General features: G+C 51.0%; 1 protein-coding gene and 1 non-coding gene across 2 annotated transcripts; one reads left to right on the forward strand and one right to left on the reverse strand.

Moving 5' to 3' along the window:
* Nucleotides 1-359: 359 nt before the first annotated feature.
* LOC128828951 (U6 spliceosomal RNA) lies at nucleotides 360-462 on the reverse strand. Its single transcript, XR_008443263.1, has one exon. It is a non-coding gene; the product is annotated as a U6 spliceosomal RNA (small nuclear RNA).
* A 537-nt stretch (nucleotides 463-999) lies between these two features.
* SLC39A3 (solute carrier family 39 member 3) lies at nucleotides 1,000-10,894 on the forward strand. The gene is made up of 3 exons (XM_054013808.1): nucleotides 1,000-1,048; nucleotides 4,157-4,508; nucleotides 5,086-10,894. Exons 2-3 carry the CDS (start codon nucleotides 4,302-4,304, stop codon nucleotides 5,824-5,826), a joined length of 948 nt encoding a protein of 315 aa, XP_053869783.1. The 5' UTR covers nucleotides 1,000-1,048; nucleotides 4,157-4,301; the 3' UTR covers nucleotides 5,827-10,894.
* Nucleotides 10,895-15,244: the final 4,350 nt, after the last annotated feature.

The raw sequence follows: 15,244 nt of genomic DNA on the forward strand, positions 1-15,244 counted from the left end.
CTTCTGCTCAAGCATTTTCTCTTTCAGAGCAGAGGCCTCTGTTGAAAGCTGCTGTTCTCACACTGATACCACCGCTCTTCCCTTGCTCAAGTCTTATTCATCTGAGGGTCCCTCCGAACTTTAGATGCTAGTTCACTGTAGTGGGGCAGGTGGGCTAGTGCTTGTCCTGTTTTCCAGTTAATAGAACATCAGGTTTGGAAGGGACCTCAGGAGGTCATCTAGTCCAACCCTCTGCTCAAAGCAGGACTAATCCCCAGACAGATTTTTGCCCCAGGTCCCTAAATGGCCCTCTCAAGGATTGAACTCATAACCCTGGGATTACCAAGTCAGTGCTCAAACCACTGAGCTATCCCTCCCCCCAAAATATGGAACGCTTCACGAATTTGCATGTCATCCTTGCGCAGGGGCAATGCTAATCTTCTCTGTATCGTTCCAATTTTAGTATATGTGCTGCTGAAGCGAGGGTCTTAAGGAAACAAGTACAGGGAGGGGATGTGAGTTGCTCATGGTCACCAAAGAAGTCCCTGCTGGAGCTGAAAGCAGAACCCGGGAATCCTCCCACTCCCCAGTGCTGCTGGAACCAATGGTATAGCAGGGGCTGCTGAAAGCCACTGAACCAAACTCTACCCCCTTTATATAATAGAAACCAATTCAAGCTCGGGGGAGCGGCAGCACCCTTAGTTCCAGCACCTCTGCCCTCCCCTGCTGAACCCACCAGCCTCATACGTACAATGCCACTTTCAGCACCAATTGCCCCTGGACAGCTCTGCAGCCTCTAGAACAGGCACCGGAACCTTTCACAGCGGGCTCTTGTTTCTCCTCGGGCCCTCATCAGCGACGCACCCCGGAGCCCGGGGGGACGGGCATCGTCCTGGCTTCATGGGTAGGCGAGGCCAGCGACGCTGATTGGCGTTCCCTCCGGCCAATGAGAAATGGCGGTTGCTCGCCTGGCGTCCCCAGCAGCCAATCACAGGTGGACGTCTCCGGAAAGGGTGGGACCTCAGTGTAGGGGGTTGCCTGGGCGTGGAGCCGGCCAAAGCTCCCGCAGGTAAGTGAGGAGGGACCGTCCCGGAACCCGGGCGCGCTGGGGGACAAGGCCCTGTTTGGGGGGGGGGAGGGGAGCAGTGGGGGCACCTGGGGGGGGGGACATGGAGGGGGGCAGACGGGTGGGGGAGGGGGATTTAGAAGGGAGGTCAGGTGAGGACAGAGGGGGAGGGGGAGGTTGTGGGGGAGGGGCTGGCATGAGAGATCCAGGCCCTGGGTGGAAGCCTGGGGACGGGTCATTAGAGGGTCTAGGAGCCCTGGGCCTCCTGGGAGTCAGAGACAAGGAGCTGGGGGTGGCCAAGGGGCCCCTGGGGCAGGTGGCCACGTAGTCCTGGTGCTGGGTGAGCCTGGCCCCAGGGACCAAGGGGCTAGTTTGAGGGGATGGGGACAGGGGTCGTGCCGCCGCCTGGATGCAAAACGAGGCGACTTTGTCCTGCTACGGCCCAGCTCTGCGAGGCGGGTGGGATGTCCCCCCACATCCCAAGGCTGGCAGGGCTTTAAGATGTCCGGCCATACTTTGGGGGCAGTGTGATGGTGTAGTGACCCAACAGCACTACGCTCTGAGGAGGCAGCAAAGCTAGGGGGAGAGTAGCCCCCCAAATGAGGGACTAGCAGCAGCAGCTAGAAAATGCAGTTGGGGTTCCAACCCTCATGTCTTGGGTCAGCATTTTTGATGCCCTAGGAACGCAGGAGCGACCATCCTCTGTCAGAAGACTGTTCAATCTAAATTTGCCGTGCCCAGCCCAGTTTGATAGGGCTGTCATATGAGTTACAGGCATTAACAACCTTCCCAAATATTTTCAGGGATCCCAGCATGGTCTTGTTTGCATGACAACATAGCATGAGCAGAACATCATATCGACTTTCTCCTGGAGATCAAAGCATTTACAAATGGCAAACTTGATTTGTCACTGTCCCTTTTTTCAAGTCGCCAGTCCAGTTTTCGTGTGACTTTTCAGGGGGAGAGAGGGGGCATTAAAACACTCTTTGGGTCTGGTACAATGTTATAATGCAACAATTTTGTTCTGGGAGAAATTATCTACAAAATGGTAATTCCCCTCTGCTATTAGAACCATGCAGCTCAGAAAGGAAAACATTCTGCAGAGGAGTGATACACTGTTCTTAAAAGATTGTGCGTTGCTCCAAAGAAACTAATGGTGTTTCCAATCAGAGTGTATATTCAGAATCCTCTGTGGACTTTGCTAATTCAGTATAGGCAAGACAGCTAATGTTGAATATGTTACCTTTAGTTAGACAAACACATGTTTTAATACACATACATTGGGGAAGATACTTTCTTCAGGATTGACAACTCTGGAGAATGAAGTTCTCTCTAGCTACAGATCAGGTACAGTGAAGGGAGTGGCAGATCAACCTTACTGGCAATGTACCTAAGCCCTGACCTGGACGGACCACCTTGGAAACATGATAGAGGAGTTCACTCTCTGAATTTGTTCACTCTTTGGCTTCTCTGCCAAGTTTGAAAATGGAACCGGTTGGCCCACTTGTTGGCAAAGGTATTTTTTCATGATTGGGCATGCCTCTCCACCAAAAACTTGACTGAGATCCAGCAACTCACTTCACACACACCACCAGACAGCCATCAGACAGTAACCCCTTTAATTCACTACTGGCTTGGGGTTGAATTGGAACTGTTAACCTACAGATGAAAGGCCCTAAATCCTTTTACCAGACCCACAGCCATTTACTTTTTTTTAAATAAACAAAAGTGTAGAATAACCCAGACCAAGGAAATCTGTAGCCCCAAGGTTTTTTGTTTTCAATCTCATTTGCTGGTCCAGTAACCAGGTATCCAATTATCTACCTTGTCCATCATTGGTTTGAGCATTGGGATGGCTATGAACATTTTCTCTTTGTTCATTAGAGTGAAATATATTGTGGTTCAGATTGATGAGTGCTCCTGGCCGTAAGGAACTCTTTACCTTTGAGTCACGGCAGTAAGAACCTCTCAACATGCCGTTGATTTGACTTTGTAACTTAGTTCAGTGTAATAGCTAAGGGAAGTAGGCTAGAAACTTAGCTGTGCTTCTTCCTAATTTCTAGATCTCAAGGGAAACATCATTGATGATCGTATATCTTTAAAAAATGTTTAATCTTAATTTAACCCATTTCTTCTTTTAAAGTGCTTTGTGGGATACAAATTGCACCCTGGCTGCATATGCCATGTGGTGGGGGAAACTTTTATGTTTCAGAGTAAATTGTTTATAATGATCCAGGGAGCTTGAGTTTTACATCTTTGTCTTCTGCGAAGCTACCATCTGTTCGTTCTTTCACCCACTCTGTTGTTGTTCTGTATGAGAAAATAAAGAATAAACACTGAATTTCTGCCTAGGGCTTCCCTTTAAAGCGGCATACTACAGATGATTTAGGTTTTTGCTAAACAAAAATAATCCTATTTCAAACCCTAATAATATACATGATTTCAGGATTGTTTAGTCATTTAATTTAAAACAGGCTTTTAAAATAATTCAGCCATTCACCTGCAGAATTGGCAGCCCAAACATTGCAGCAGGATTTTCAGGCCAACCATAGCTACATTGCAATCTGGGCATAAGAAACTGAAACTGACCCAGCTAAGTAAAATTTAAAAAGAAAACCACATAATTGGTAAAAGTGTAATTTCAACAACATACCCTAGGTGAAGTAATATTCTTCCAAGGTGGCTTGAATTAAAGCCCTTATCCTGCAGTTGGATTTTGGTGGGTGCAAAGTTCTGCCCCTGTGGATCCAATTGCAGGATTGGTACCTGCATTCTCTGTGTTTTACTGTGCCTGGGTCTCTGATGGTGCCTTAAAAACGGAGGCTGTCTCTATTCAGTATGAAAGATCCGGTGGTGCTTTTTACAGGATTATGAGTTTGCCTTGTGTCCTAACTTTGAAAATTTCCCTTTTCTCTGCTTACCTCCTTATCCCCATTTGTGCGTGCTAGCTGTTTGGTTCCCTCCGCTCTAGAGATGGCTGCATTTTAGTGGTGAGGGACGTAATTCCTGTGTATAGACTGAAATGCAAGTTTGGGATGACAGGCGCTCTGTTAGATAGTAGAACTAGTTATTTACAGAGGAAAATATCATTTGTCTTGCTCCTTTCCACAGCTAGCGAGCTCAGAAGCATGATTCGCTGGACACTTGTTTTTGCTGTTTAAATGCTGATGTAACAATTAAAGTAACTATCTGAAGGACCCCAGCAAACTCACTTTTCACAGAGGCCCTGGCAGGGGACATTCTCCAGGGAGACAAGATGAATATCAAAGCAGTCAAAGTTCTGTGTCTGCTGGGGGTCTTTTTCCTCATGCTGCTTGGGTCCCTCCTGCCCGTCAAGATAATAGAAGCGGATTATGAGAAAGCTCATCGCTCCAGGAAGGTCATTGCCCTCTGCAATTCCTTCGGAGGAGGGGTCTTCCTGGCCACCTGCTTCAACGCCTTGCTCCCCGCCGTACGAGAAAAGGTAGCTGTGGGCAAACTCGTTGGGGTTTTGTTTTGCAGCTGTAATGACTCCGTTTTGTTCTGATGCGGGGATTTGGGAGAGTCTCTGCTTTCAGATGATATTGCTTTGAAGATGTTGTCCGATATGATAATGGTGCTATGGGTTTCCCAGTGTGTTCAGGAAGCTACCACGTTATCAGACTAAACCCTCTGCTCTGCCAGCTAGTGCCCAACATCTCCACATAGGGGCTTCTCCTAATCCCAGTCCTACAAAGGCACATGCATGGGCTGCCCTTAACCCCAGACTCATCATTCTGAGACTAGGCCGTCCCAGCGTCCTTGCATATTAAAGTGCACACCATTAAACAGAAGCCATGGGAACCCCAGGAAGAGGCTGATCCTTAAAGCAAGGTGGAGGATCCCAGAGACCCAGTAACACAAGCCTGATGTACCCTAGCGAATGCCCGTGGTTGGGAACCTGCTGTGGTTCCGGCCTTTACATTGAAAACTTTTCAAGTTTAGGGAGGAGTCCCCCATGTCATTTTTAATGGTGAACGACGCAGCCAGTTTCACTGCAGATTCCTTTTCCTTTGTTCCAGCTTCAAGAAGTTCTCAAGCTTGGGAAGGTGACCACAGACTACCCCCTGGCCGAGACCATCATGCTGCTGGGCTTCTTTATGACTGTCTTTGTGGAGCAGCTCATCCTGACCTTTCGGAAGGAGAAGCCTTCCTTCATCGACTTGGAGACCTTCAACGCCGGCTCAGACGTCGGGAGTGACTCAGAATATGAGAGCCCCTTCATAGCATCTTCCAGAGGGCGCACGCTTTACCATGAGCACAGCCACCACTCCCACAGCCATGGCTTGAACGTCCAGGAGCTTTCCCAATCCAGCCCCTTGCGGCTCTTCAGCCTGGTGTTTGCCTTGTCTGCCCACTCCATCTTTGAGGGCCTGGCCCTGGGCCTCCAGGAGGAAGGAAACAAAGTCATGAGTCTGTTCTTGGGCGTGGCCATCCACGAGACGCTGGTGGCTGTGGCACTGGGCATCAGCATGGCTAAGATCTCATTAACACTGAAGGACGCTGCCAAGCTAGCACTTACAGTGAGTTTGATGATTCCTTTGGGCATTGGGATCGGCATGGGCATCGAGAGCGCCCAGAACGTGGCCAGCAGCGTGGCTTCTGTGCTCTTACAGGGCATTGCTGCGGGAACTTTCTTGTTCGTTACCTTCTTTGAGATCCTGGCAAAGGAACTGGAAGATAAGAATGATCGCCTGCTGAAGGTCCTCTTCCTGGTCTTGGGCTACACGACCTTGGCGTTGCTCGTCTTTTTCAAGTGGTGAAGGCTGGAGCGACGGACAGTAAACCCCGACTCCTCCCCGTTGTAAATGGTGCTGAGAACAAGACCCCTTTCCAGCCAAGTAGGGACGCAGAGGAACACCACAGTCTGGGGGGTGTTTACGCATCGACCTGGCAAAAGGAGAATTGTTCCCTGGGGTGCACAGAAAATGAGATTGGGGAGTGTCCAAAAAGAGGTTTCGTGTGGCATTGGAACAATGGGTTGGGGAGTTGGTGCAGAGATTGCTGGAGGTCATGATGAAGTAGTTGGCTGTAACGTTGCCTCCGAAGGGACCTTGTCAGCGGTGCGTTCTGCTATTTGTCTAGCGATCCCACCCCCCAGCACAGGATAACCTGTGTCTCCTGCCTTCAGGCTCTGGGCTCCAAGGAGGTGAAAAGTAATGGAGAAATCAAACTGAAAGCGGGCTGGTATAATGGAGCGTAAGACAGCACTAAGCTGCTTGTACCAGTTTAGTTTTGAGTAAAAACTTGGCTGGTGTTATTACCTGCCAAAAATATCAACTGTTCTGGGATACCACAAATGTCTTTTAGGTGTGATTTGAGCCAGGATCCTGTGGTGGCAGAGAGGCCGTTAACCCACAAAAAGTCCATCGCGTCGGTATTGTCCCTGAGAGATTAATCAAAGAAACAGTCCAGAGTCCTTTTTACCCCCACGTGTCATGTTCCATCACTGTTGTCTGGCCCTTCATTGCACAGTCACTGATGTGAATCTCTAGGAGTTTGGGTAATGATCACTTTGAAAAATTTAGCCTTAAAATCCAGAATCCTTTCCAAAGCATCCAGGGAGCTTTGGCTACATGGTCTTGAATTGGTACAAATGGATGTTTGCAATTTCCAGAATCCATAGTTTGGTCATTTCAATTGTCCGAGGTGGATTTTGGTTTGTGGGGGGGGGGGTCACCCTTGGATGGATCTGAAATGACTCTCCCAAAGCCACGTCTTCTTTGTGCTAACGTGTTTGCTTCTCTCTTATACCGGCACGTCTCTTGGACTGACGAGGACCAACTGATGGTGTCTGGCAACCAATATTTTAATTGCTACAGAACACCAGAGTTAATTAATCTTACTTGGAAGAAATGGGGAGGGGCTAATTTTAGGCCTCAGATGACCCCGGTTAGCAAGGGCCAATTAAAATTCAGTTTGGCTTGATGTGCCAATTTGGTTCCCAAATACAGAATTGTGGGCAGGTGGCACTGTAAACGTTCTCTCTGTTTTCTCACTCGTAGCTAGCCACCACATGGAGGTTTGGCTCCTGCTCCGCAGTCACATCCTGCTGCTTCTGTCGCTCGTCCTTCATTCTGGCCTCTGGCTTTGATGGCGAGACAGGCATAGTGTCCATAATGACTTAGCTATTTCTGCGTGTAAAAAACATTCAATCAGATATGCAAACTACACAACGGCTGTAAAACACGAGTGACGAGGGAGTATCCTTGGGGGGCTTTGATGCCGTGAGATAGGATAGATTGTATTCTTTCCTGCTCTCCCACGCCACCTTCGTATCCGGGAATCTATCCGTTTGGTTTGGATCTTGAATCGTCCTCACCACTGGAGTGACTGAGACCTGGGGGATGAGTCTAGATGTTCTGAGTTCAATTCTGACCCTGCCACAGAAGCCTTGAGTGACCTTGGGTAGGTCTTTCCCCCTCTGTAAAAAGGGGCTGATGATATTTATCCTGCCTCCTGGGGGTGTTGTGAGAATTAGCCAGTTAATGTCCCAGCTACGGAAGTGCTGAGTATTATCATTAAAAAGGGGTTGTGCGTGCAGTGAGAATAGACCCCAATGTGTTTGACGTGGGCTTTAATGTGAGGCCACGGGCAGTTCACAGGGGGCTGCTTTTATGTTGTTCATTTTGTAAATCAAAGGTGGGATGGGTATTGCTGCTGGTCTACGTCTGGCTGCAGACCCTTTTGTCCTGCACAGGCTCCATCCTGCAGGTAGGCGGCCAGAAGATTTGAGCACCTCCCAGACAGTGCCAGGGTTTTCACTTGCCCATTTGTTCAAGAGCATTTTGTTTTCCTCCACTTCCACATTCAGGAACCTCCTCCAACCCTTAGCTGGCCAGGCAGGGCTGATATTACAATGTGGGAGCGGCAGTCTCTATCCGACTGTCACATGTACAGGCCTGTCAGTTCTCTTATGCTCTGACTGGCGCTGTGTATTTTGGGGTGATGTGACCCGGAGAAGCGAGGTGCAGAAGAGTTGGCTCTCCCGTCTGTCGTCAGCGTTTTCCTGTAAGAGGAGCCAAAATCCCAAGGTGGTATCCAGATTTGCATCTCTCCTGTGGCAAACCACAACCACTGGCAATGGCTGCCTTTTTACTGGCGCTCCCACGCACCTCTGCCAGCGCTCGTAGGAGCCCCTCGTATGTGCTGAATGTTAATCAGAGCAAGGTAGGAGATGGAGTGTCTCCCTGTAAGTGATCCGCCGTCTGAAGGATGCTCTCAAGCTAAACCAATAGCCAAGGCTCATCCCAGCAAAGCTCTAGTGATTTGCGGGAACGTGCCTACCCCAGCCCAAACCAGGAATAGATTTCCTGGCCCAGAAAGATGCACTTGCTCGGTGGCAGGTCTGGGTTAAGTGCCCCTCTCTGCAGAGTTTGTCCAGAGGAGAGAGCGAGAGTCCACGTTTCCTTCTCTGGGAAGTTAGCACCATCTTCTGTCAGCATCCATCCCCCACCCTGCTAGTGCTGAGCGGGTGCCTGGCTCAGGCCTGCAGGAAGCCTCTTCAGGAGTGCAGGCGAGATTACTTACTCTCTGCTGGGACACACAGGAAAGCTGCCCCGTGGCTCTGGGCATGTGTTTGTGCGTGTGCACGTGTCGCCCACCACCACCCCTCCCCCCGGCCAGTGCTGCAGATTTCCTTCCATGGAACGTGGCTTTGATTTCATCTTGACGGACTCACAGCAAGATCTCAGGACAGCTGGCTGGCCTTTATGGACGGGGAGCTGCAAGGTCCAGCCCAGGCGCTGCACCGTGCTGAAATCCTCCCAGTCGCATCAGATGGTAGAAGGGTCTTTGCAGCCGTTTACATGGACGGAGTTAAACTGGGACAGGCGAGGGGTCATTCAGCTCCTCTAACTGAATGTCATGCGCACAAATACCACGTAGAGGAAGGGCTCCTCCTTTCCAGCGTGGGATGAGTGATGTAGACGTGCACGTGGATCCCATCCAGTCCCCTGGGATGATGTTTGGTCTGCCGAGGTTTTAACTTGGTCTAGCTACCGCTCAGCCTGCAGATTCTTGTATCAAGAATGTCTATACTGCCATTTCTAGCCCCTCAAGCCAGAGTCAATTGACCCAGGCTCGGTGCCTCGGCCCCCCAGTAGACACACCCCACGACACAAAAGGAGACAATGGCCAAACTTAAAACTAGTCTTTGTAACAAGGAGAAATACCTGGCTTTAGCACAGTTGTCTTCCCAGCCCAGACTAGAAAGAACGGTGAAAGCTCAGGGAACTCGAGTGGCTCTGAAAATGTCACTCCCATTTTCGTCTCTCTCATAAATGCTGGGTTTCTCCAAAGGAGTGTCAATTCAGGAATAGTGCTGTGGTTAGAGAGAGATAGCAAACCTGTTAGTGGAAACATCCCCTCGGCAGGGCAGAAGGTGTGTTCTCCAATCAGATATCCGATTTTCACCTTCTGTTAAAGACCAAGTGACTGTACCACTTTGGTGTAGATTTCAGTTTCAAAATAGTTTATTTTACAAGCGTATGTGTTTTTGAGCTAGACAAATGCAATGAATTAGATTTTCGCTTAGATTCTATTCATCAGCTGCTCTGAGTTTAAGAGCGAGGAGGGCTCCATGGGAAGTGAATTTTAGAGCGCACTGGGGTTCTTCAGTGCTTGTGTCACATCCTAAATGGATACGTGCGAACAGGGGCATGGTCCCGGTGCTGTGGTTGCCACATACAGACTCCTCCTTGGAAGAAGAGGCAGTCCCTGGTGATTTTTTTTTTTTAAGCAAGGGTTAGGCAGACACATCTGCAGCCTTTATAAATGGGACAGGGCGGTGGTTGTAAATAGGAATGCTGGTGTCGGTCTTAATATCTAATATGGGACAGATCTAAATGTCAGATAACATGGGTTAGAAAATCAGGGGCTATCTGGATTTAAATGAGTATTTAACCACTAGGCCTCATTGGGCATTTTAGATTGTAGTTCTCTGACCTTCTGGGGATCCCTTTATAAGGGGGAGAATCTCTTCTTGGCCCATCTGCCCTCCTGGCATCCAAGTCCCCCATCCCTGATCTTCACTGTCCCCTTCTGTGGCTCTGTCCAGAGAGATGTGTTTGTCTCGTAGCTGAGGGGTTGGGGTTAAAGTCCTAATGCCAAAGCAGACAACACTAGGTACGAGATTTCTTTAAAAGAACTCTATGGTGTCCAAGAGTCATCTGCACAGGATGGGTAAATCTCTGCGTGTACCCCAAGGTATTAGCAAAGGGCTAAAGGCATTGTCAGATTGTGTGTACACACACACACAGAGTAGAGAGAGGGGGGCTGACGCTGTGGAGATTGCTCTTGTGCAAGAGATTGTGCTCACAGAGGAGGAAAGTGAATTGAAAGTCCTCCTGGTATGGACTGAGGTTTGGTGCTGGATGCAGTCCCAACCCTCAACGCAGGATTGATCGTACTTGTTAATATTCCTGCAGAAGTACCCTTTAGAGCCAACCTGGCGCACATGGGGCGAGGGGTGCTGGTCAGTTGTCATCCTCAGTTTCCAGGGTTCCAGCTGGGCTGATGGAAGGGGCGACCCTTTTGCAATCAAGGCAGGTTTCTGTTTTGATAGACTTTGGGATTTAACCCCTTAAGAGCCACAAAGGTGGCCCGTTTTGCAGGTGGATCAGGGCTGTGGGGTTGCTAAAAGCACTGTCTAAGGTCACACCTTTTCCTGTTACTCTCTGTGCCCCAGAACGAGCCACCCGTGTGTGTGATGGGAATATTTATTTAACCGCGCGGGTAACTTGTGGTTATTATTTGTACGGTGGCTATTTTGTTTAGAAAAGCAGAAAGCTGACAACTGCTCCCAATAAACACTTTTTGTTCTTTTTTTGATTTGTTTCGTTCACTTGTTTAGTTCTTAACGTTTCTGGGCCACTCCGCCCGTTACACCACGCCCCAGGCTGCTTCTTCGGATGATTCCCTGTGACGTACACATGCAGTGGTGTGCATTTAGCTTGTGGGTCAGGGGCCCCGATGCAACCAGAGCCTTCCATGCCATGGTCCAGTTCCAGATTTACACCCTAGGCCTGACTAACCGCAGAAGCCACTTGGAGTTGTCTGCTTATTCCAGGTAGGAATTTGGCTTATGGGGGCCAACTGCTCGTTGCCTTCCACAGGCATTTATACCCGTGCTCTGTGGGTGCACCAGGCCCCCATTCTCATCTGGATGGGTTGGTTTTACAGCTCTGCCCTGCCATGACTGTCCCAGGCACACGGTCACGGTGAATTGACCCACGGCCTCTAGTTGAGTAAACTAGGACGGTTGCAGCCAGGGTGGTGGTTCTGTATTTGTGTTCTGACTATCCAGCCTAGTCATGGACCGGGAGCCCCGGGGGCGCTTGGAGCTGTACAGGCAGAGAACAAAAGACGGGCTCTGTCCCAAAGCGCTGACAGCCCAAGTGCAGTAGTTGGGGAACAAACCTCACCGTCCCTAAGCTTGATCCCACCAGGCCAATGGAGATGCCCCGGGGCATCTCTGACAGGCTTCAGCAAACGCAATGCAGCTTGCAGGATTCCTGCCGGCGGGAACCTTGGCGTGAAAGGAACGAGAGGAGGAAGAGCCCAGCAGCCGTTAAAATGAGGGAGGAGTCTTGATTTTTTTTTAATGAGTAACGGTTCAGCTCCTTCCACTCCAAGGGGCCAAGGAATTGTTGCAGCTGGGCAGTGAGGGGGTAGGTTTATGCACCTAGGGAAGCCCCATCTTGGCCCTGTATCACTGGTAGAGGAGGCGGCTGTCTCCCCCAGGAGGTCGCTGCCTGCCATCCCTTGTAATCGGGGAGGGGGGGGGAAGCATCGTGTTCGCAGCAGGACCCTGTCACTTGCGTCTCCAGGGAGGAGTCTCCCGAGGATGCGGCGACCCCTCCCTGCTGGCTCTGTGCTGTTACTCGCTTGTTTCTCTCAATGGGAGCTGGGCTGACAGCTGCGTGGGAGCCGCACTCATTCAGCGACGGCCAGGCTCCTCCGCTGGCAGCTATTAATAGCCGCTGCAGATTTTAATTGCTGCTGTGCGGGCGTTCGCATGAGTCATCCCGCCTCCGGCGCCCACACGGGGATTCGCAGAGAGGCGCTGAGCGGCCTGGCCAGCCCAGTCCACCAGGATCGGAGCTGGGGGCCCTCAGCAGCACAAGGCCTGCCTCCGCGCCCTCCCTCTAGTTCTTTCCCTGCTTCATTCATGCAGAGACTAGAGCCGCCTCCTGCCGGATTGAGCTCAGGGCCATTTTAAAGTCTTTCTGAGCAGATTTCAAAAAAATCCCCCCTGCAGAGGCAGTTTTACAGCCACCGGATCAGGGTGGTCCTGGGGGTAGAGCATTGGCCTTGGGCACCTGGGTTCCATTCCCAGCTCTGACACTGACCAGCTGGGTGACCTCAGGCAAGTCACCTCCCCTCCTGCTCTTTGTTTGGCTTGTCCATTGGGACTGCAAGTTGGAGACAGGGACCCTCTCAGTGTCTGGGCAGCACCCGGTATGATGGGGCCCTGATCACAGACGCTCTATTGTCATTCATTCCTAACAATAATACCTGTAAAACTCTGGTTTGGCCAGGCAGCCCCCAGCAGCGTCTGGCTGAGAGCTCTGCTATGTTACCTGCAGTGGGTCATGCTGCCAGCTGTTACAATAGCCGGAAGAAGAGTTGCTCTGGAGCAGTAGCTGTCATTGGAAATTGCCAGACTGTCTAGCCCTGGGCTGATCCGCACCCCATGTCCTGTGGTGTAAATCTGGAGTAACTCCCTGAAGGCAATGGGGTTACCGGGCTGGGGGAAGCTGGGTGCTCGGACTGTATCCAGTGCTCCGGTGACAGCAAAATGGGCCTGGTTGACTTGCGCAGGGTGTGGGGGTGGCAGCGGCGAGATGCAAGAGGCAGGGTGGTGCAGTGGCTGGGGCATTCACCCTAGGGCTTGGGAGACCCGAATGCAATTCCCCTGCTCCGCCACAGGCCTCCTGGGTGACCACGGGCAAGTCACTTAGTCTCTCTGGGCCTCGTTCCCCATCTTGAAAATGAGGATAATTGCCCCGCCGGGGGGGTTGGGATGATAAATTCGTTAAGGAGCGTGAGGCTTAGAAGGGACACACGGGTCAGCTAGAGTAAACCATCCAGGACAGCCGGCTCCCCAGCGTCCTTTCGAGAACCCTCTCTTGAAGAGCTCCGGGGCAGATCGGTGTGATTGCCCCAAGACATGGCTTCTTCAGCTAGGGGTTGCAAGTGCTGGTCCAGTGGAGTTTACACCAGCTGAGGATCTGGTCCCCGCAAAGGTCCCTACGGCACCTGCTCCCATCTCATGTAAGCCAGTGGGACAGCATGAGTGCATGGGTTGCAGCGACTGACTCTGGGATGGGTGAGCAGAGGGTCAGGCTGCTTAGACACAAGCTAAATGCACTTTTTGAGTCTGCGTGGCGGCCTACAAGGCCGGATAGGGAATTGGTGCCTGATCCGGATCTCCCTCCGGTGTCAGTCAGGAGCAAATCCATTGAGAGCAATGGGGCTCCACAGGCGTGAATGGGACCTTGTCCAGACTAGCTGGTTTCAGCCATGGGGGCAGCCGCACCTGTGCAAATCCTCAGTGCTCAGGCGGACGGGTTCACCACCGATCCCCCGTTTGCACTGGTGCCTAGCGGGGCTGGGCTCAGGTGAGTTGGTGTAAATAGCAACTTTGCCTGTTTGCATTGAAGCTGCTACAGTGACTGAAACTAGGGCAAATCCCTAGTGGAGATAAGGCCTTGGGGGGGGGACGGACGGACCACCGTGCCCCCCTGTCCCAATCTCACCTGCTCCAGGAATTTTGTCCCAAAAGACCGCTGCAGTTTGGTGCATTTCGATCTGTTTCATGATCTTATTAAGCCTTGAATGGCTCTTGGGGGTCAGAGCTGGATACGAGGCAGCCTCCCAGCTCGGTGGCTGCCGCTGCTGAGCAGAACCGTGGCTGGGCCTGGGTGGCTTCTGTAGTAGCAGAAATTTCCCCGGGGCCGCCTCTCCCACCCGAGCTGGGATTTAACCTCCGGCAGGACAGCAGCCATCAGGCTGGATTCGATTAGGGGCGGAGACGGGTCAGAAAACCATCACCCCATTAGTACCGTGTGCTGGCAATCTCAGCAGAGAGCCTGGGACGCATTAGGCCATGGAGACTGGAAAATCTTCTCCGAGGCAGAGAAGGTGGGGGAGGCTGGGGGGAACTTGCTGCACAGCTGGGCCAGCTTTGGGGCGGCCAATCTTCCGGCTGCTAAGTTGGCTCCTTTCGGCGGCACTAACCCTTGTCCCTGAAGCTAAATGCAGACAGGGGGCAGACGGTTTCACTTGGACGACCTTGTTCAGATTGGAAGCTTTAGGGGCCAGCTTTGCCCTGTGTTTTGTACAGCGCCTACCACAGGGCGGTCCTAGCCCATGACTAATAATTAATAATCCCCTTGGTTTCTCGGATGAGCCTGCCAGCAAGGTTATGTCTTTAATACTCCCATCCAGTGAGAGGATGAAGGCCACCCAGTCATTTGTATGATGGTAACAGTTTCTATTAACCTTCCACCCGGGACGGGTTTGAAGCAGTGCCCAAGAGGCAAGATATTGCACCGGGTATCCCATAAAGAAGTTCCTGGGCCAGGAGATCTCAAGGACCCAAGACAGTGATCTAGGGATGCCACTTGGCGTAAATGGAGGTGGGGGGGTTCTGCAGTGACTTTGGACTGGGACCTCAGTGCAAGATCAGGCCAGCAAAGGGTAGAACTGGGGTTATTCAATTAAAATCTGAAGATAATTGAGAGGCAGCACATTTTTTCTAAAAAATATGACAGGAAATACTCTCTTATGCCATGTGCAATTAGCCGGTGGAACTCATTGCCACAAGATTGTGCTGAAGCCTGGAGTTTGGTAGGGTTTAAGAGGACATTTTGATGGAGAATGAGTTACAACACTAAGAGGTATTTGTTTAAAAAAAAAAAAAAAAACTTGGAAGGACTCAACCCCCCCCATCCCTCCCCACTTCAGGGCATGAGTCAGACACTAACTGCCCGAGTCGGAAAGAAACTCATTCTGTGAGGCCGAGATGGACCTTGCTCTGAGATCTACTGCTGCAATCCCTTCTTAACCGTAACCCAGTAGCAGCTGTAAAGACCTCACGTGTAGAAAGAGACAGTCCCTGTCTAAAAAGTTTGTCTAAATGGACAAAAGGTAGAAGGAGAAACAGAGGCAGGAAGT

Source organism: Malaclemys terrapin, chromosome 24 (assembly GCF_027887155.1).
Source record: "Malaclemys terrapin pileata isolate rMalTer1 chromosome 24, rMalTer1.hap1, whole genome shotgun sequence".
NCBI lineage: Eukaryota > Metazoa > Chordata > Testudines > Emydidae > Malaclemys > Malaclemys terrapin.

Bases quoted from the DNA above. Each gene is read 5' to 3' on its own strand.
- SLC39A3 (XM_054013808.1), top strand. From the start codon at position 4,302: ATGAATATCAAAGCAGTCAAAGTTCTGTGTCTGCTGGGGGTCTTTTTC. The intron at 4,509-5,085 runs GTAGCTGTGGGC...CCTTTGTTCCAG, and splicing joins TCCCCGCCGTACGAGAAAAG to CTTCAAGAAGTTCTCAAGCT.